Below are 22,572 nucleotides of genomic sequence, written 5' to 3'. Positions count from 1 at the left end.
ATGTGCATTCACACACTCAAACCGCTCATGCCTCGAGCAGAAAGGAGGATTACAGTGAGATTTTCCCTCAAACGTCAGGATGTCTGTTTTTACTGAAAGGAATTAATCACGGATTCCTCAGGAGAAAATACGCTGCATTTTAAAAAACCGGCACGTCAGGAGGAGCTGCAATTAGGCTGACACGCAACAACTGACAGAGATGTGTTGAATACCATGTGGATACCCCCCCCCATATTCCTCACAGCACGACTCTATGACATTTAATTCTTGGAAATGGTCGCTGGTGTGTGTGTGTGTATATATATATATATATACACATACATACACTCTGATCAGCCACAACATTAAAACCACTGACATTAGAAGTGAATAACATTGCTCGTCTCGTTCCAATGGCACCTGTCAAGCGGTTGGATATATGAGGCAGCAAGTGAACAGTCAGTTCTTAAAGTTGATGTGTTGGAAGCAGGAAAAATGTGCAAGTGTAAGGATCTGAGCCACTTTGACAAGGACCAAATTGGGATGTCTAGACGACTGGGCCAGAGCATCTCCAAAATGACAGGTCTTGTGGGGTGTTCCTGGAATGCAGTGGTTAGTACCTACCAAAAGTGGTCCAAGGAAGGACAACCAGTGAACCGGCGACAGCGCCCAAGGCTCATTGATGCACGTGGGGAGTGAAGGCTAGCCCGTCTGGTTCGATCCCACAGTGTGGGCACAAACTGCTGAAAACTGTGGCACAAACTGCTGAAAAAGTTAATGCTGCTGTGCATCACAGCTTGCTGCGTATGGGGCTGTGTAGCTGCAGACCGGTCAGAGCGTCCATGTTGACCCCTGTCCACCACTGAAAGCACCTACAATGGACACGTGAGCATCAGAACTGGACCATGGAGCAATGGAAGAAGGAGGCCTGGTCTGATGAATCATATTTTCTTTTAAATCATGTGGATGGTCGGGGTGCTTGTGCGTTGTTTACCTGCGTAAGAGATGGCACCAGGACGCACTATGGAAAGAAGGCAAGCTGGCGGAGGCAATGTGATTCTCTGAGCAATGTTCTGCCGGGAAACCTTGGGTCCTGGTATTCATGTGGATGTTACCTTGACACGTACTGCCCACATAAACATTGTTGTAGACCAAGTACATCCCCTCATGGCAAGAGTATTCCCTGATCGGAGTGGCCTCTTTCAACAGGATAATACACACATTGAAAAAAAATGTTCAGGAATGGTTTGAGGAACATGACAAAGGGTTCAAGGTGTTGACTCGGCCTCCAAATTCCACAGATCTCAATCCGATGGAGCATCTGTGGGATGTGCTGGAACAACAAGCCCGATCCAAGGGCCCCCCCCCCAGGACTTCCAGGACATAAAGGATCTGCTGCTAACGTCTTGGTGCCAGATACCACAGGACACCTTCAGAGGTCTTGTGGAGACCATGCCTCCACGGGTCAGAGCTGTTTGGCGGCAGGAGGGGGAGCTACACAATATTAGGCAGGTGGTTTTAATGTATTGGCTGATCGGTATATATATATATATATATATATATATATATATATATATATATATACACATTTAATTTGATTTACATGCTTTTAATCTGCCAGAGGCTGTAAAACTTTCTCTTTAGATCCACATGTACTGTATTGATACAATTTTGGCCCGAGACCCATCAAATATATGTGAGAGTCATACATTTTTAGGATTTTCCTTTTTTGGGGGGGTTTTCTGGGAGCTTTTCCATGCCCAGGTGAGGGTTAAGACTAGGGGATGCAATCGATTTCTAGGTGAAATGTGAAGCCCTTTGAGTGCTGTGATTACACACTATACCAACAAACTTCACTTGACCCGACTGAAATGTAAATTGCTTGTGTCTCACTAATCTTAGAAATTGCATGAAGGGAGCTATCCCACCGCCCACCTGGCCCTACACTGCGACCCCAGTGGATTTTGAACCCGAGTTTTAAACCCACTGTTGTAAACTTAGCTTTATGGAGCAGTAAATTCCAGATACATAAACTAGAGTTTCTGGTGGTTTGCTGACAAAGAACAACTTACTCAATATATATCAAGTAGACACACAAAAAAAGTAAAAATGGCTCAGAAATATACCATTAACACACTGTATATACAAAAATAATATATTATATATATATATATATATATTCATATTTCCTATAATTGTGGAAAAATAAACTTTATTTTCACTCGGTTGAGTTAGAATGTTATAATTATTGGTGATATACCTGAGTTCCCCACGGGGGATGAACAAAGTGTTTTCTTATCTTATGTCACTCACCACCATGCCAGTCTTGAGCAGCAGGTAGTGCACGGTCTGCGTGACGTCGGCGGCGTGCATCAGGTTGTGGTAGGGGTTTTTGTGTTTGCTGTATCCCACCTCCAGAGCCTCCACGAACGACACCACAGCGGAGATGGGGATCTGCAGTGAAAAACAATACGATCAAACCCGTTTTAATTAAAACTGCTGCTATAAGCTGGAGGGACAGCTGCTGTTTTTAGACGGTCCCTAGATTGGCATGAATGTGCGTAATGGCTTTAGCAGTTTAGTTAAACACAGGTTTCCTACAGCGTCCCAAACACGTGTTCTAGCCAAAGATATGCGGCTTTGATTCCAGTACAAGAAATAATATAATACGGAATATGCACCTCATTGTATGGAATGTACATCAAGGTTAAAAGCAGATAATAATAATAATAATAATAATAATAATAATAATAATAATAATAATAATAATAATAATAAAATAGTTTAAATATATATATATATGTATATATATATATATATATTCTTCCACCGTTGAGAAAGAAGCATGCAATACATTGGAATAAATTGGGACCACGGCTGTAAAACATCTTATTTCAGTGACTCTACCTTGAAGCGGCTGATGAGGTCGTATCTCGTCAGCAGCTCGTAGAAGATGAATTTGAGGCCGTGGTCCCCGCTGGACTCGTTCAGGGCAAAGACGTCAAATGACCACTTGTCGACATTCTGTTTTTAGTAAAAAAAGAATTATTTGAGATGTCAAAGTATACTGGTTTGCATGTAAATTCCATGCAAAAAACAAAAACCAAAATGATGTGCCAATGGAGTAAGGAAATCGTATAGTTTTAAATGAACTCTTAAAAAAAGTAAAGGCGTCTTGAAATGTCTTCCTTCAATGTGGAGAGTTCTCTTAAAAAACTGAAATCCTTATTTCCTAAGTAATATAGTTAAAAAACGATTGTTTTTTTGTTCCCAAAATTTTTGCAGTTTGTGTGTCTGTGGCGGAGAAACTATAAACAAAATAACAAATGTAAAAATATAGATAATTAACAGAAATATAAATAGAAAACCAACCACCAATCTATAAAGATGGTGTCAAAGTACTTACATTTTTGAAAAACTTTGTTAATTTGTCCAGGTTTTTGTGACCACTTGTATGTGTGTGTGTGTGTGTGTGTGTGTGTGTGTGCGTGCGTGTGTCTGCGGGTGCGTGCGTGTGCGTGTACCTTCAGCACAGATATGACAGATGGGGGGTAGCTGAGTCCCACCATGTTGGAGGTGCGTCTGTACATCCTGTTTGGACGAGATGCAAACATCAATTGAAGCCGAAAACACCATCACCGTTACCCAACAAACCTAAAAAAAAACAAGCACCACCTGAGAGACCCCGTCCCTCGACGGGAAGCGGCTTCCAAAGATTCCGGCGCGAGAGACAGAATTGATCCACCACAGAAGAACTTGAACAATCAGAACAGAAGTGGGTGCGTCCAGGCTATTTTGTCTAGGTCTCTGTTTCGATCTCCTTTTCACAGCTTCACCTTTTTCTTTGTCGCCAAAATGCTGTGACTGGGACTGAACAAGTGCGCTTTAATCATGTATATCTACTTCATCTTTCTTTCTATGCTTATAGCACGTACTGCAGACTGGTCGGAGACTGTGACATCATCATTTAGCAGACACTTTTGTCCAAAGCAACTTACGATTACTCAATCGCCGACGCAGCCATCAGAGGTTAAGTGCCTTGCTCAAGGACAAGGCAGCACACTGGCAGGAGGAGCTGGGGATTCGAACCGCCAAGAACTGCCACCCTGCTAACCATTACACCAGTGCGGTGGGGGGACGGATCGGGTTAGAAGTGTGGCGCTCTGGTAGTAGTGTTTGCACGGAAAACCTGATATCTGTTATGGATTGTCTTGTTCCAGATGGAAAAATTGAAGCTATAATTTATACACGATAAAGACGAAAAGAATGATGGATACATACTGTATGCGTAACTGTGAATAAACCCGTTAACATTCCTTGTGTCAGGCGCCCTGATGCCATGATGCCATGATGCCATGATGGCGTCTGACTCACTTTCACAAATCAAATGTTGTGTCATTGCAATCCTGACAAACAGCAATTAGAAATAAAAAATGTTTTGGTTTTTAATCCTCGACGGTTGCAGATTGTGAAACAGATTGTGACATTCATGCAAGACTCATCACAAATGGGTTCAAAGCTGTACTGAGGATCACCATGAATTGTTTTAGGACTGGATCTTATTTCTTATTGTTTTTGATTCATGAGTTTATGGCCCAGTGTCGTTATGATGACGGTTGACGAACACGCATCCAAGATATCAAACATGTCCGTCTGGACGCATCACCCGGCAACCCACCGTGGTGTTTTTCTGTACCAATTTTCATCTCCAAATTGACTTACAGTTGATGATATTTATTATCTAACAAAAACATCTTTCACGATGCACAGTAAATTTGAATACCAAGTAGGTAATCACTGTTCAATAGTTACAAAACCAACTTAAAAACGGAGAATAGAAAAGGATAATAAATGGCTTGAGCTACAAACTACCAATTTCGGTTTTTTTTTAAAGAGTTTCTCCTGCAGAGTTTTTACTGTTGAGACGTTCTTCAAATCAATAAGCATCCAGGGTCATTGACGTGCGGCCCTGCCAGCGGGCGCCTGAACAGCCTCGGCGGCGCAGCCGATCTTTTTTTCCTCGAACGGGTGTGTGCCGGCCGAGGCCGCTGTGATGCATTGCGGAGTGTAACTTTGTAGTAAAGTACATGGGGGCGCCGCGCGCGGCATAGACAGATTATTGCGATAAATCTGAATTTCGCAAAGGAGCACGAGGGGAGTGCGCGAGTTGAGAGAAAGTTCCTTTACAGCCGGACGGCAAAATGCCTCCGTGCCACCTTCAGCGGAGGGAGAGCGCTCAGGTGACAGCGATGCTCAGTATGAATTATTAAGGATTGTATGCATTCCCAACAAGTTATGGATCAATGATGTGTGTGTGTGTGTGTGTGTGCGTGCATGCATGTGTGCCTGTGTGCGTGTGTGTTTTTCTGTCCCCAGGCCCTTTCATCTGGGTGGCATTTAAAAAAGTGCCACGCCCACCCCCGGCGGAGGACTTACTCCACTCCGAGGTCTCTCCGCCTCCTCCACCGATATCCTCTCTCTACCTCTGCCTCCGCCGCTCTACCCCGTCCACCAGTTATGCCCCCTCCTCTCCCTCCGCCGCCCTCTCACCTCTCCACGAATATCCCGGCCTGCACGGCGTGCACGATGCTGCGGAAGCGCGGCTTCTCCTCGGTGCGGCGCAGCATCAGGCCCATCTGCCGCGTGAAGGTGGAGGCCAGCCAGTCCCGCACCTCTGACGGCACCGACTCCGACTGGATGTCGCTGAGCTCGTCCTCCGTGTCCACCAGACGCCTGGGTGCACGGAGCGATAGAGGGAGAGAATTCAGACAAATAAGAAAATCGACATAGGAGGGAAGGATGGCAAAAAAAACCATCTTATTTGACACGAGTAGTAAAATACTAATATTAATTTGAGAGAAATAATGATTGGAAATCCTTTGATAAAGAATGATTTGGATCCTTCAGTTTGGATTGAAGAAAAAAGACTGAACAAATTATTATATTTTTTACATTTGTTATTATTATTTATATATGTATTATTTTTTTAAATGCATTTAGCTGTTTTGCTTCATTATTCATTGGGGGTCTAGTCCACAGGGCTGGATTCAGTTCCCTCTCCTTCTCTTCGGCATGTTTACATACAGGCATGTGCACCAGAGAGCACTCCATTAACCGATGTGTCAACGTCAAGGAATGTGTCGTAGGAGTTGTCAGACGAGGCAGGAAAATACCAAAAAATCGGACATGCTTCGTCGGGGTGGTCACCGATTATGTAACACTACAAGGGGTAACGACGCACATACCTAACACGGCTATATTATATTTATAACACGACTAGCTATATTTATTATTATTATTATTATTATTATTATTATTATTATTATTATTATTATAACTAATGATAATAATAGTAATTATCATGACGATGATTATTATGATTTACTTTTTTCAAATATTTATGAAAGGTGCTTTAAAATCGAATGTTGTGACGAACAAACAAAATAACTTATTGTTATCATCATTATTATTAGTGTTATCCATCATTAACATCAATGCTGCTTACTCAATGGGTTTAAATTGGGAAAAAACAACACTGACGAATCATTTTATCCCTTACATAACATCAAAACATTACAGACAGCCTAAAAACATCACTCCTCAGGGGCTCAATCAAACTGTGATGTAACGGTCTAGAGATGGATCCTACTGTGTAGATAGACCCTCAGACACATTGGCATTGTTACATATTAGTATTGACGTCGCTAAAGAGGATATTAGTCGGACGCGGCGTTGACAAGACGAGGCCATCGCTCACGATCCCGCTGTGATTATGGCCGTGGCTGGCAGTAATCTGGCCAGGGTCTTACATAATTCCATAAGCCAGATCACACAATATCTGGGATGAGTGAACCTGAATTAAACTACTGCCACAAAACAAAAGGACAACCCACGTACGTATTGACACACACGCACCATCTGCCCTCCGTTGGCAGGCAGCGCCTGGTACGATTCGTCACTAAATACTCCCTGAAGCGCCTCTGGCAAGACTCTATCGTAAGATGTTCCCCTTGTAAAGATCTATATAAGAATCATATTTATATATATAATTATATATTATTTATATATTTTTTTTTGTGTTCCTCACCTTGTCTCCTCGATGTAAACTGATTCCAGCACGGACGCGGCATACTCTAGGTTTTTCTTGAGGTCGACCAGAGAAGCCTCTCCTCTCTCCAGCTGCTTCACCAGACACCTCAACCTGGAAAAACCCCAAAAAAGACGAAGAAAAAAAAAAGTGTCTGTTTGTGAGGCATAGTCATGAGGAGGCGCTGATGAGGATGGCTGATTAACGACCTGGATGGTTAATTCCGGCATAATAGCACTTCTTCATCAAATTACACAGTGGGTGAACCTCTTCAGGGCCCGCTTGTACTTGAAAAGACGACTTCTTTTGTTTGTTTTTTTTCCCAACTTTTATTTTTTTTAACTTTCAAAGTGAGCCACTTATCAAAAACAATCGACTGTGAATATGCCAATTAAAAAAAACTAACAAAAAAAAAAAAACGGGGAAATGAAATGAAATATGCCCTAGTTTTTCCTTCCCGTACATGGAGGAAAAAAACCCCCAAAAAAAACAACGTTTTTTGCTCTTCGCTTCTGCTCTCCGCGCCACCTGCTGCCATCTTGGAGGTCGAAAGCTCTTTTTCGTGGCCGATGCCCGCGCGGGAACATCTGGAATAAAAATTACGCTTTAAAAAAAAAAATATATATATTTATCCGTCCTTCATCCTAGTCCGGTCCGAGGCTTTGCTTGTCGTCGGAGTATTATACGGCTTGGATCAGATCGGGGAGCCCGTCGATTTGGCCGAGCAAATTTTTTTGGGGTCTCGGGGAAAAAAATAGGCCACGGCCGAACGAATCGGCGATATTAAGCGGTGGAGAAAATTTGCGACGCGGTGAACGCCGCTCACCGCCAAACTTTTATCCGCGAGATGTGACGTAGCCCCAACCTTCCCCGCAGGCCGCGCCGTTCTATCCCGCTGATGACGTCCCGTACGCGAAATAACGCTGAAGCTTAGGTCTCAAATCATTTTGCTGGGGGGGCCCTTGAAGCCTCTCCAAGGACCCCCCCGGGAGGGAGGGAGGGAGGGAGGGAGGGAGGGAGGAATGTCATTGTTTTGATCGTGAATAATCCAAAACCAGCAGTGGATGGATGGAAAGTGGAAAAGAGGAGCTTGCAGCGCCGCGGGTCGGTATCGACTCGGCACGTGATTGGCTTCGGACTAATGACAGTTATTACCGGCAGCTGTGCGCCAGTGAGCTTCCCCGCTTACTCGCTCGAGCGCACAAATACCCCGTTTTCCCCACAACCGCGGAGCCATTATCAGGCTGAAACCCGGCGTCGAGCGGTGACTTTGTGTTTTTTCCCCGCACATAATTGGCCATTTGTTTTCCCACTGCGCGCCGTGTGACAATGGCGTTTGCACGCCGCGCTTTTCCGCGGGGGAAAAATAAATAAATAAATTTTAAAAAACTAAAACCGCGGTTTTGACGGGCGTCGCCGGAAAGCCCCGAAGCGAGAAAGTGTTTGTCTCCGTCGCGGGCGTTTCTGAAAAGATCTGTCACAAACTGATAGCCTTTGTTCGCCAAACAATGGAATAAAACGGAAAAGCCGGTTTAAAACCAATCTTTCAGCTGTAATTACGTTGAAAATAATGTTTAGCAAAAAAAAAAGAAAAAAAAAAAAGGAACGTGTTTGCTAACATAAATTAAATGGCGTTGCCGAAGTTATTTTCAATACGCATTCATCAATTAAGGGCTGATAAAGAATGGTAAATAAAACATATGTTTATTGATATGTTTATTATATTACAATGTTCCTCTCCTTGAAACGTGTCGTTAATTAGATAGATAGATAGATAGATAGATAGATAGATAGATGTGTGGGGAGGGGGGGTTGACACTGTATCATCCAGGTCTTGTTCACTGAAAACAAACAGAACATTTCAGCTGCTGTCACCTGCACCGGGGGGAAGCCATGCGCTCTGTTAATTGCATATTGCCGAGCGGAAAACTATTTTCCGGGCAAGGGGCCAGATGATTCATTCTTGGCAAGGGTGATACGAGCAATTATCTGGTACTCTTCGCAAAACCTTTGACCCTTTTTTTTTTCCTCACTCCTGGAGTCCATTAAAGTGTGTCGTGACGGTGGCAGAGCCCTCCTCATCACCTGTGTTCACCTGTAAACAACGCCGTCTACCTGAGCATCACAAAGCTCCACACCTCTCCAGGTATGTGTATGTGTGGGCGGTGTGCATGGAGGGAGAATACAAACATCAAGAACAACAAACTGGTATTTTGTATTCTCTCTGTTAATAGCGTCGACCATTGGAGTAAAAAAAAAAAAAAATAATAATTATAAAATAGGAATCTTGAAAAACACAGAAAATCTTGCAAATAAACAATTAATCTTTATCTGTATTTCCATTGAGATGGCTTGACAGCCCTCGAGCTGCATGTGAGACAATATTCACCAAGCTTCTAATTTAAAAAAAAAGTTGCTCATTCTGGGGATTCCTTTAAGGGACATAAGTATTTTTGAACAGTCATTTTTGAAATAAGCAGATTTTTCCACGCCACTCCCCTCCAGCGAAAGAAGACGTTTTTCCTTATTTTAGAAGTGCAGCATTTACTGCTGCTGCTGCAAAAAATAAACGACAGTACATCAGTTTAATATGGAATGGGAATTTTACTCCGAGGGTTTCCCTGTCGACCGTGACCAGCCCATAAAAAGAACGACGCACCCAGAATGAAACAATAGTAAAATGTTCAGTGGTGAAGGAAGTACCTCGTGCGCCACAGTTCACAAGTATAAACAAAAAGGTGCATTGTGGCCGAACGAGGCACACAAACGCAAAGCGCGACACCACACATCGGGGTGAGCCATTTCATTTTTATTCGCTTTTCCACCGAAAAAAAAATAAATAAAAAGTATTTTTCGCATTGAAATCGAGGGAAATATTTTCCACCGAATATTTACTCTCGTCAGATCTCTGGCTTCGCGGACCGACGCGGCTAAGGAGGAGCGACGGGAGCCGGCCCGGCCGCCGAAACGACGTCCGGGGGCCAGGCTTTCTTTTTTTTTTTTTTTTTCTTTTTGGCTTTGTTGGTGCAGAGGCATGGAAGTTATTTTAAACTAGAGGACGTGATTTCAGTTGAATTGCTCGCGGTCACTTTCGCCAGTCAAACTTATTATAGCACACAGACAGCTCCATCAATCTGGCTGTTAATGACTTGTGGCAGGTTCTGTTGGGTCTGGCCCAAATAATTATGGTCTTGACCACACGCCGGGGTTTGGGGGCAAGCACTTGTGGTAAAGCAGATGGTTTTTCGGGGGTGGCGTTGCCCTCTAGGAACTAATATTTTTATTTTCAGGCAGAACCGGCGACCGGAGTGAGATGGACGGACGAAGCTGGAATACCGGGGGGTTTTTCCGGCGTACTTCCCGGGTGAAGGCATAAATTGTCCCGCGCCCGCGTTTCCAGAGGCGTCTGGCCTCGCGCGCTGTGTAATCGATCCAAGTCAACGTTATCGCCCGAGGAGATTAGCGCGTTCTTGGGGGAGCACACGCAGGTTGGGGCCGATAAGAGGAACGCCGCCCGCGGAAAACATGATGACTCAGTTAAGCCGCCGCGCCGCGGTATGACGGCGATTTGCGGCGTCAAAAGAGACGAGTCAATAAAAAATACGGAGGTGCCTCCGCGTCCGTGGTTCGGGGAGATGAATTGGGGGAAGAGGCGGATGGTTGTACTTGCTGACCCTGCACAAACCCCAACCTCCACCCATCACAGCTGACATCACAGTCTATGGCTGCATTCTCCTCCTGGTGTAAATTATTTAATTTCTCTATAAATATTAAAATCGTTGGACCCTAACGCTAAACCCTAACCCTAACCCAAAGAGGAAAAAGTGTTCAGGATATTATGTATTCAAAGCTTTTCAGACATCTTCAAACTTTCTATTATCATCCATCCAACCATTCATCCAACAAACCATCTATCCATCATCCAGCCATACCTCGATTATCCAGCCATCCATCATTCCCTCTGTCCAACCGTCCATCCCTCCATCCAATCCTTTCATCCATCCATCAATTCACTCATCGGCCCATCCATCCATCCATTGCTATATCCATCCATCCATCCATTGCTATATCCATCCATCCATCCATCCAATCCTTTCATCCATCCACCAATTCATCTATCCAACCAGCCAGCCTGCTGGTCATAACTTCATCAATCATCCATTCATCCATTCATCCATCTACCCATCCATGGAACCAGTCAGCCAGCTCTCAATTCACCCATCGATCCATCCATCTACCTATCCATGGAACCAGCCAGCCAGCTGTCAATTCATCCATCCATCCATCCATCCATCCATCCATCCATCCGTCCATCCGTCCATCCATCATCCATCCATGGAACAACCTATCGATTCATCTCTCAACAAAACAGCAAATTGACACAGACACCGGACCCCTGTGAGTGGTTGCGAAAGGGTCAACGTGCTTGGCAAATTAGCGCACTAAGTGCATTTCCTCTCCACAACGGATGAACCCAACAACATGAAATAAACAACGACGGAGCCATTCGACCTTCCCTGATACATTTTACGATCATTTCAAGCCTGAATCGACTCACATTACTTGACAGAGCCATGTTGGAATGTGAAGGATCAACCACACTACTTACCTACACTGAACATAGAAACGCAAGCGTTTCATTATTACTGATCACCGTGTGCTTCAGTGTTTTCGGTATTCCTTCAACCAAAAAAAAATAAATGAGTCACTTAAATGGGCACACATGGACGAAAATTCTAATAATATTCTCATGTGAACCTGTTTAGTATTCCATGAAAAAAAACAAAAACAAAAAAAAAACGTGCTGCAGGTAGAGGGAAATGACCCAATCAAAAAGTGGCTTAAATAGAAAACCTGTCAACTCATTTAAAATGACGTTGAGTTGCCAGTAAACCATCATAGATGAGCAGATCTCTTATTTTGCTGTGTATCCATCATATATCATTTCAAACCCAATGATTTACAATGCAGTAATATTGAGGCGATGTGCGTGTATTCCAGGGTACAGGGCCGCTTGGCATCGCTAATGAGCAGGAGTTTTATTGAACCAACGCGGAAGTCATCGCTTGAAATGCCTGACGCATTCATTTGGAATATGGGCTTTTATAGTATATTACCAAGCTTCACATCACATAAAGATCCATCAATTCAGACTGAGAAGCAGTCACAATTCAAAGCACTCCTCTTATGAGATATCTATGATATGCTGCACTCAGATATGAATAAAAGGCCACTCACTTAAGTTGGGAAGGATGACAAAATAGCATTGAGCAAAAATGCATTTTCCAACTATTGATCTGATTGAAGAGACTGAGAGTACTAATAATAAAAAAAATACATAAATACATAAATACATAAATAAATAACAATAATAATAAATAATATTTATATATATATATATATATATATCAAGACTCATTACTTGTAATTTGCTTAATAAGCTCCCATTGTCATGGCACGTGGTTGACAATGAGGGACACTGAGAATAGCACATTAGTCACTAAACAACCGTGGGGCTTGAAAAAGAAGGTGGCGTTCCATTAATGGCAGCTTTTCATCAGTCCCACCACTAATTAGCCAGCAGCACGAGTGGGCAGCGCACGGACGTACAAAAAATAGATGCATGAGCTTGTGGTTAAAGGACAAAACCAAAAAAATGAGCCCCCCAACGGAATGAGCTCACTAGAATGTAACCTCAGAATGTCACCTCCACTGTGTGTGTGTGTGTGTGTGTGTGTGTGTGTGTGCGTGTGTGTGTGTTGGAAATGGTCTTTTTTACAATGTTCTCGGAGGTTGGACCAACACAAGGGTACAAGTATGTGTAAATAAGTGTGTAAATAAGGAAAACAGTAGTACAGCCTCGCAAATTGGATCTTGCAACACAAGAGCTTAGTTCCATCATTTCTTCATTTTAAGTAGAATTAAACATTTTCACGACCGAACGGTGAATTAGAGAAGAATTTCTGATGCCCCAGAGGCCATTACAGAACAAAAGCTGCTGCTACGCCCAACCTGCATCTTAAGAGGCGACTTCTTTTAGCAAAAATAAACGTCAGGAGCAGCCGACCAGCTGAGGCAGCACATGCAAAAACAACCCTTCCCCATGAACGTTCTCTCCCCGATTAGGGCGACAAGAATGCCCGAGTCGCTTCGGCGTCGGCGGAAGAGACGGGATCCCCCCCCCCCCGTGTGTGTGTGTGTGTGTGTGTGTGTGTGTGTGTGTGTGTGTGTGTGTGTGGCGAAAGTTCAGTGGCTCGACGCAGGGAGGAGAACCCGGCTTCCCTAATTGCTGTCAAACAAGTCGGGGGCGGGGAAATGCGGGTTCCCGCTTCCGCAGCGTGGCTCCGTCCCAGGTCTGTGTTTTTGCGACTAAATCATTAAATATTGCCAGTTACAAACACCGTTGCCTTTGAACAATGCTCCGCTCGCACCCTCAGCACGACAGTGCGTCAGAAGTCGTGGAAGCCTCTAAATGTGTATTTTTTGGTTTAAATCGAATGATGTCAAGAGCAGGTCCCTCATACCACCTAGAGCGTCTGTAATATGATCTGACACGTTTTCTCCTGTTGTTCATTATTTTGTTTTCCCTTCGTGAGCATGAACCTTAACTTGATTATTTCCTTCCAACTTCACATTTTAAACGGAATTTCGCAACCGTTTAACCATGTGCATATGTCCATTTATTTCTCCACGTTGTCGGGGTTTTATTGTGTTAATGTTTCTATCTTGTCGAAGAGATTTCCATCTCAATGTACAGTAGCTACCCTGGTCAAATAAAGGCCAAATAAAAAAATAAAAACATTCAAACCGTTATATTTGGGTTATGCTGCGTCAAGGCTGAAGCTTCGTACACGGAATGTTTTAAACCCGTCGTTGAGACTTTTCGCTCATTTTGAGCCTTGGAATTCCTCGCACTAACACCGCGTTTTTAAGGCTTTTTATTTCTATGCTTTTATTCTTCTTTGCTTTTATTTGTCCTTTATATATCATGTGAGTTGCTCTTGTTTATGAAATGTACTTTACAAATAAACTTGCCTTGCATTGCCTACATTGCACTTACATTCCTGACACAAAAGATAAAATAAACAAAAGTGATTGAACATCAAGCTATAGGAAAAACGAAGCATTCCTTGTTTCGCAGAAGCACACAGATCTCTGATTCCAGTGACCACACACACACACGCACGCACGCACACACGCACACACACACACACACACACAAACACTGGCCAGTCCAGTATAACGTGCCATCCTGCATGTTGACATGTGTCAGCCGAGCATAATCCCAAAGCGTGGAGTGGTCTGCCCTTGCTTACATAATCCCCAGAGATTAAAATATGCATCCTGCAGAATGAGGGCAGGTCTATAGGAGATACACGCTGCGACGAGGGGAAACAGAGCGAAGAGAGAGAGAAGAGAGAAAAGGGAAAAGAAAGAAGAGTTCACACACTCGTTTTCTGTATCGGTGTACGGTGTACGGTGTGTGTGTGTGTGTGTGTGTGTGTGTGTGTGTGTGTGTGTGTGTGTGTGTGCGTGTGCGTGTTTGTGTGTGTGCATGTGTGTTTATGGGTTTGTGGGCACATATGCCAGCTACAACTCGTGTGGGCACATTAAACCCAGGCGTCCAGATGGTTAGACGTGTTGATGGTTCAGTTTGGGGAACTGATATAGAATTAGTGGACTCTAAGTGACAGCAGCCATGTTTTTGACCCTTGACCCGAGCACACAAAGCAAAACAAAAATATATAATATGTTGTTAATGTAAAAAATATATATATATTGGAATGGACAACAATTTACATATTTTTCTGAGAAATTAATTAAAGGAGACCTATTAGGCAAAACTCACTTTTCAGTGTTTGTGCACATCAGTTTTTTGTGAGCTGTCAGTTTCAGAAAACAAAAAAACTAAAATGAGCCGTTCAGTTTTGCAGCCCTAGCATTGTCATTGCCGTAATATATGTCACTTCAGTCGAATTAGAACCGCCCCACATCTGAGCAACTCCACCAACGGCTGGAGCCCGACCGGACCCGCCAGCAACGAAGCTAAGAGCTCAGCATGGGAAGTGCTCTGTTGGCTGCAGAGACCAGCACAAATCTTTTAAAAGAAAGAGGAATTAAAACCAGCTGTCCGTGACAAAACTGCAGACGGGGGAAATGTAAGTATTTAATTATTCTGCTGTGTGTTTCTTTGTGTGTGTGTGTGTGTGTGTGTGTGTGTGTGTGTGTGTGTGTCCGTGTGTCCATTGACTGTACTTTAGGCTGTGGAGCGCCATTCGCTCCGTGTTTCTCCAAACAACACCGTGGATGTATTAATTACATTTATTTTACGTTTTTGCAATTGATTGAAACAAAAAAGCCCCAAGCCCCGCCATATCCCGTGCTCTGAATGTTTACAGAGAAACATAACGGAATCAGTAGTAAAGCTCAAACCCCATTGGCTCAGAACTAGGGGCCTGGGCAGGGTGGCTCCTCCGATTTACAGTAAATATAGCGCCAGGAACACAATAGATTTAGAGGGCAATGTTTGTTTCAACAGAATAATACAACGTGCCGCTCAAATGTATACAGTATTCAACTCAAATTCACGCCTGACACACACATATACCATATACCAACCGGTCTCACACTTTTAAGTGCTCATACTCACGAAAATGTATGGATTTCTATTTCTAAAATTTCTAATCCATTGTCATTTTGGACTCCAGCCTCTCATTCCAGTCACACATCAAATCCATCACCAAATCCGCTTTCAACCACCTCAAAAACATCTCCATATTCCAGCCATCACTCCCAGACTCTGTGGCTGAAACTCGTAACCATGCCTTCATCACCTTCCGTCTGGATAATTGCGATTGGGTCCTGTCCTGTACACAGCAAAGCCCTGGACAGGCTCCAGTATGTGCAGAACTCAGCTGCCAGCATTGTCACCCTGACCAAGCCTTGGCAGCACATCACCCCCACCCTTATCCACCTTCACTGGCTTTCAGACAAGTCCAATATGTCATATAAAATCTTCCTCCCCACTTATAAATCCCTGTGCTGTACCTATCAGACCTCCGCCACATACCCCGTGCTGGAATCTGCGGTCCTCGGGCACGGTTTGCTCACCACCCCCCACACCAGAATGCAGACTTTAGGGGACAGAGCCTTCAGTGTGGCAGCCCCCACTCTTTGGAACTCTCTTCCAGCAGAGATCCGCAACACCGCATCCATTGACACCTTCAAAAAACTCCTGAAAATCGACCTTTTCACCAAGACAGGTCTTGGGTAATGCTGTCACCCCAGCAACATGGTGAGGGAGGGGGTGCAGATAAAAACACTAAAACTAAAACTAACCTGAAGAAAGTACACCACCGCGGGAAGGTGGGGGAAGGGGACCATGGATGTATTAAAATTTTAAATGGATTTGAATTTTGTTCTGACAAGCTTGAAATTAAAGCAGGATACTGGTTTCGCTTTTTCTTTGAATGGTCTATTAAATTCAAGGTTGGCAGAGAATAGGGATGTAGTGTCATACCCTCAGTATGAATTTCATTCATATATACAATTTAACTGGATACAGTATAAATATCAGCGTTTACGGGCCTGGCTGAAAATTTGAAGGTACCCATCAGCCAGTGCGGTAAACATTTCCATGGTAACAGTGAGCTCCACCAATAAGAGACATTGCTGTTACACTTTGGATTATGGGTAGTGTATGACTCCTCCATAACATCACAACTAAAACATGGTTGATATGATATGGACTTCTACAGTAGCAAACATTTATTATTATATACATTGCATAGTATTCACGCAATTATTTATAAACGTTTCAAACCCTAACGTTAACCCTAATGCTAGAAAGTACAAAAACTACAATTCCACGCCATTTTGTCGTGCATGTTGGTGCAATGGCCTCATGGGTAAGGTAATTATATTATTATAAACCTAAAAAGTAAAATAAGATATGGGTGAAAAACGACATGCATGTGTTATTAGGGGTTAATTTGGTTGGGGAATATACCTGCATTGTCAGAATTTACATATGTCATTTGCAAAGCCCTGATCTACTGTATATGTTTGGCCATTTTGAGTGGCACCCCCTATTGACGCTACCACCCCTCTAAAGGTACATGTCCAGAGCTGTCCAAAACAGTTCACCTTATTTTGGTGGCTCTTTTAAATACCGAGATATAGGGCTTCAAAAGTGATCTCTGGTCGGCGTTCAAAGGTCAATAACTCGGTTTATATAAGATGAGACCTTTCCAAAAATGTTTTTGGTTTTGTTCTACGGCAAAGTAAAACAAATCTGATTTTATTCCATTTAGAATGTCAATTGTCTGGGAATCCACACTTGACCCCCACTGCTATGGCAGGGTTGGATTTTGTTTTACTTTTGAACTTTCAAACCCTGTAGTTGGGAAACCGTTGAGGAAACCCAACATTTTTACTAAATCCAGCATGTGTTCAGCAAAACCCCGATAAATATCAAGGAAACACAAACAACCCCCCCAAAAAACAACCACTTACAGTGGTAAATGCATTTAAAAAAAATAGAAACATGATCATAAATTTAAAGGCATATCTAATTGGGTTTCCACAATGTGGCGCGCTTGCAGATCTAATCCATGCGTATAATTCGGGAACACTTCGGGCTCGCAGTCAGAGGCTGTTTTCAGAGGCTTTCAGTGCTAATTAGCTAGCCCCATGCTAGTGCCCATCAGGACCCTTTTAATGCTCCAAATGCTGCTGCTCGAATAATGGTTTTCATATGGATCCTTTCAAGCCCCCGCTGAAACGGGAGGGTGCGGCAAGGCTCAAATCTCCCAGTTAGTTCTGGGACGGAATGAAATTTTGCTTACCGTGGTGAAAAGCAACCTATAACCACGGTAATGCAGGGGGCTTGTAAAAGAGTTGCACGTGCTCATTTTGTTGCATTAGGAAACCGAGTAAAATAATATAACCTACTGTACTTCTAAAATAAAACACAGTGTTTTGGCACCGGTCAAAGGCGTCCCATCGCTGGCACCGTGGGCACGGTCGGTACCATCAAAGAAGGAGCGATCGGGGTGCAGAACCAACTCTCGGTTTTTCCAGGACCAGGGGTCCGGGCCCCCCCCCCCCCCCCCCCCCGTAATTTCCGCCCCTGGCATATTCGTATTGAACGGCCGAATCCGATTCGACTGACAAAATTCTGAGTCGGGGTACAGCTCTAGAAATAATTAATAATAATCGGACACACAAATGAAACCCCTCATATGGGAAATGGACTGTCCCTTCCAGTGACGAGCGGAGCAACTGAAAAGTTTGGTTTCTCCAGAAGTCCTTGAACATAGGATGGAAGACAGTCAATGATGATAAATAAAAAAATATTATTGTGTTTATATTTCATATCCTCCTGTAACTTTCACACAATTCACAATTCAAAAAATTCGATACAAAAAAAAAATAATAATAAAAATAAATATATATATATATATATATATATATAAATATATATATATGTGACGTATCATATATATGATATATATCATGTAACCATGGTATTGCAGTAATGTGGTTACAGCCCTACTCCCGGCCTTCCTCAAAATATCTGCGGCCAATCCGGCGCAATCAAGTCAAAAAGAACACTAACACTTAAGGACGAGCGTCAATGAAAGTGGAAAGAAAAAACAAGGCTTTTCACAATTTACGCCACTAAACAAACCTTTCGCCCAACCAGGACCCTACTGAAAATATGCCTTTTTTTATGCCACAATGAGGACCAAGAGGGAGCTGCAACTCTGAGGAACAGGATCTGAGATGAGATGAGGTTGGGGATGGAAGTAAACTCAAATCAAACGCTAAATGCAGTTTAGGTGCGAGACTTGAGAAGGTCACACACACACACACACACACACACACACACACACACACACACACACACACACACACACACACACACACACACACACACACACACACACACACACACACACACACACGAGCGCGTATGCACATAGACTTGCACAGTGAGAGAGAGCTAACTTAATGAAACGGGAGAGCCAAACAAAATGGTGCTCTCAATGAGATTATCTGGCTCCGATGCAGACAGGACACAGCCATTAATAACCTCTCATGGTCAGTGGTCCGCTCAGTGCAGACTCCTCCTGCTTCGGGGTATTTAGGTATTCAAACCCAAATAATGCATTTCATTACGTTGTGTATGATTTGACAAAATGGATTACAAAGGAATGTACATTGATTTAAATCCCATTTAAACCGATTTTTTTTTTTAAGTGAAATTGAAATTTAAAATATAAAAAAAAAAAAAGTAAATCAAGTACAAATTATTGGCAAGTGGCAAGTTTGCCTCTGCAGATCCACTGTGGTTTAGAGACCTTTTTCTTTTTTTCAGGTCGTACAGATAGACGGAGAGAGGGATATGCTGCCCTTCCGTCCCTCTAGTCCCCCCCCCCCTCCGAGCAACGGATCAATGACATTTGCGCAGAGCGGCGCACCGGGGTCGAGAGAGGTCAGCGCGGGAGCGTCCTTCAGCCCCGTCGGCCCCGGGGACAAACAAGGACACCGGGGGTGCACTTTGTGTGGTGCACTGGGCAAAACAGCAGGACACACGAAATCTCACGAACCAGAGACCTTGCACCCAGAGCTTTTTACTTTACACCAGACAAAACCCTTTTAGTGTTTGCTCAACACTTAATTTCATCAACTCATAAATGACCGTCATAAATTATTAAATTGGAGTCAAAATTCCATGAGCGAGAGCGAGCTCTGCTCCGCTTTGACGCATGGAAATTCATGAAAATAACAGCTTTGATTTTCAAATGTTATCATTTGCTTGCAGTAGCCAAAAAAAGGAGAACAAAAAAAAAAAAAAAGAGTTTTTAATCCTAACTCCTCGGCTTTGCGTATAAGAGCTGGGAAAATGAATGAGAATTGAAGTCAAAGGCTCCCGTGGTAAACAGAAGGATTCTGTGCCTTGAATTTGATCATCCTCCCCGTGGCACTTTGGGATCCAAAAGCCGCTATAAGTCAGCAAGTCACTCACTCTCTGACTCCAGAATCAACCCATTGCCTCCGAAGCAGGGGTGGTTCTAGGCACCGGCACGAGGGGGCAACGCCCCACCAAATGCAGGCAATGCCCAACCAAATGCTCCGACTTCACCCCTCGTGGATTAGAAAGCGGTTGTCCAAGCTTGCGTTTGTCCAAGTTTGTGTCGGGTCGAGAGACAGCAGGAAGTGAAGCTGCATTCCAGGGGAACTCGGAAAAATGTCATTTGTGTGGGTAGTCCCCGTGTTAACATAGCATCAATTCTACAGAGTAGTTCAAAACAACATTTTGAAAAATGTGAATAAGCCAATCAACATTTCCTGCTGCCCACCCAGTCAAAGTGGTGGAGAGCCGGGCCTGCTCCACAGTATATCGGTATAGAGTTTATCATCAGTCTGACTGTGAGAATAACTTCTGAAACACTTGCGTGATGGTGGGATTCTTGAATGTGTGGAACAGGCTGGAACAGTATTATGAACTGAACAATTGCAAAGATTGCCTCGTAAGTGGGTCATTGAGGGGCGGCTTCACGTGAGGGACATTGGTTCTCAGTCAAGGACTGTACAGCAACGACAGGCCAAGACGGGCGGATCGGCGGCCACTGACGGAGTTACCCCGTTGTGATCAGGTATAACATTGGGAAAATGTAAAAAAAAACGTGGCTCGTTAAAACTGCCCATCGGACCTTTTTTGCAGAGGTACGCGTACTAAATCGGGAGTTTTCTTGTTACCCTCCAGCTTTAATAGGTCTGTTAAGAGCCATCTAGGTAAGAGTTATCTCACAAACGCCTCGAGGCCCGTCTTGGGCCGGCTCAACACATAATGTGCGTCGGGAAACGGTGCAAAGTCCTTGATTACACAACTGAGGTCACACAGGACTTTTACTCTGAAAGGAACAAACCTCAAGCCTCAACCACCCACCCTCCCCCACCCCCCGCCCTTCATCCGTCAGCATGGTGTCAGACTGACAGTAGGTGGCACTGAATTAATGGCTCAATTAACGTGATGCTCGGTGGCGAAAGTGAAGGCAGGACGAGGGCGCTCCATTGTTCCGTCTCTCTTAACCCTTTTAACTGATTTTAGAGCGTCCCCGACGTGAGGTGATCTACGGAGAGAGGCCCCGCCGAGATTCATTTTTAGATTCAAGTTTGACCAGCACTCGAAATGAGGCCGAGGTGGTTTTACAGCGACAATCTGCACTCTGATCTCAACTTGTTTATGCATGGTAGCTGTGTCTGCGCTGTGGGAGGATGTTAAAAAAAAAACAAGGACGGCACCCAACAAGGACCCAAAATACATAACGTCGCACTTACCGTCGTTGATCAGAGAGATGGAGGGGCGTTTGGCTTACATTGTAAATTCTCAGAAGCGGGTAACAATGTCTGTGTGTCGCATTCCGCATTTTTTCCCAGCAACCAGAGAGCGAGGTTACGGTAAGGTTTAGTAAAACAAGGAATATTGGCCGAGTTCCTCGGCCATGAGGATCGCAGTAGCAGCATCGCTCTGATTAAAGATGGACAACGCGACGCTGGAAGTGTATAAAATAGTGTACATAACACATAACTCAGGGCAGACAGGCTATAAACACAAGGCAAGGTTTCTACTAAAGAGGCGAGTGTGGGAACAACGCCGCGTGTCTATTAAATATTTAATATTAAACCAGCTCCATTTAGTTTCTAAGGGGGAGTGTTTAGGCAACGCCACGTAAAGATGGAAAACAGTCCGGTTCCAACCGCGTCATCCCGTCAAATTCGCACATTTGCAGTCGCAGCAACAAAAAAAAAAATCAAAAAATCAATCAATCAAAAAAAATGAGACATGATCATCACACACCCAAACACCAGCGTATGTATAGTGTGTATTCATGCTCTCAGAGAGGCACGTGTCCACACGCACTCAGGCGCGCACACTCCACGTGCACGCGCACATCTCTCACACGCAACCACGGGCGTGGGCGCGCGCGCTGCAGAGGCCGGGCGAAGCAGGCGCGGCGAAGGTGCTTCATTTATCCCCTTTTGACGAAAGAACCTTTCCATTGTGTGACAAACTGCATTATTCAATTTGCGAGCCCGAATCCTTCACCGCCCGACGTTTACGTAAGAGCGAAGCAGCGGCATGACGCCACGGACAACACCACTCGTGAAGTCCTTACACACACTACAACAAAAGCAACGGCTGAATAAATATACTGTGTGTGTGTACTCTGTGTATAAGAGTATCAGAAAACACATGATATTTCAGAGATATACACAAAATAGGACAACATTCCAATGAACAATAAGCCAAGAAATTGTGCAGCCAAAAGATTGCCAAAAATATAAATTATTTACAATAATAGAAAAAAAATTGCATTATTTGGGGCTAGGGGGCTAGTGTATTCACCTAAGAAATACAGGCTAATAATATATTCCATTTTGAGTTACCTTGCCAAATTGCGCATTCATGAAAGAAAGAAAGAAAGAAAGAAAGA

The 22,572-nt window shown here is 43.8% G+C and overlaps 1 protein-coding gene across 1 annotated transcript in view; it reads right to left on the bottom strand.

Annotated features, from left to right (window-relative positions):
- LOC307238205 (dual specificity calcium/calmodulin-dependent 3',5'-cyclic nucleotide phosphodiesterase 1A-like) overlaps nt 1-22,572 on the bottom strand; it is a gene marked incomplete at its 5' end in the record, with an annotated part of 77,165 nt that overhangs the window by 16,690 nt on the left and 37,903 nt on the right. The window contains 5 exons of the mRNA XM_080011102.1: nt 2,293-2,433; nt 2,887-3,003; nt 3,504-3,570; nt 5,530-5,712; nt 7,067-7,180. Coding sequence (XP_079867228.1) covers nt 2,293-2,433; nt 2,887-3,003; nt 3,504-3,570; nt 5,530-5,712; nt 7,067-7,180 — 622 coding nt within the window. The remainder of the gene's footprint in view (nt 1-2,292; nt 2,434-2,886; nt 3,004-3,503; nt 3,571-5,529; nt 5,713-7,066; nt 7,181-22,572) is intronic.

Source organism: Zeus faber (assembly GCF_960531495.2).
Source record: "Zeus faber genome assembly, chromosome: 12".
NCBI classification, from domain to species: domain Eukaryota; kingdom Metazoa; phylum Chordata; class Actinopteri; order Zeiformes; family Zeidae; genus Zeus; species Zeus faber.
The sequence above is the reverse complement of the archived record's forward strand: the minus strand, read 5'-3'. Positions and strand labels throughout refer to the sequence as shown.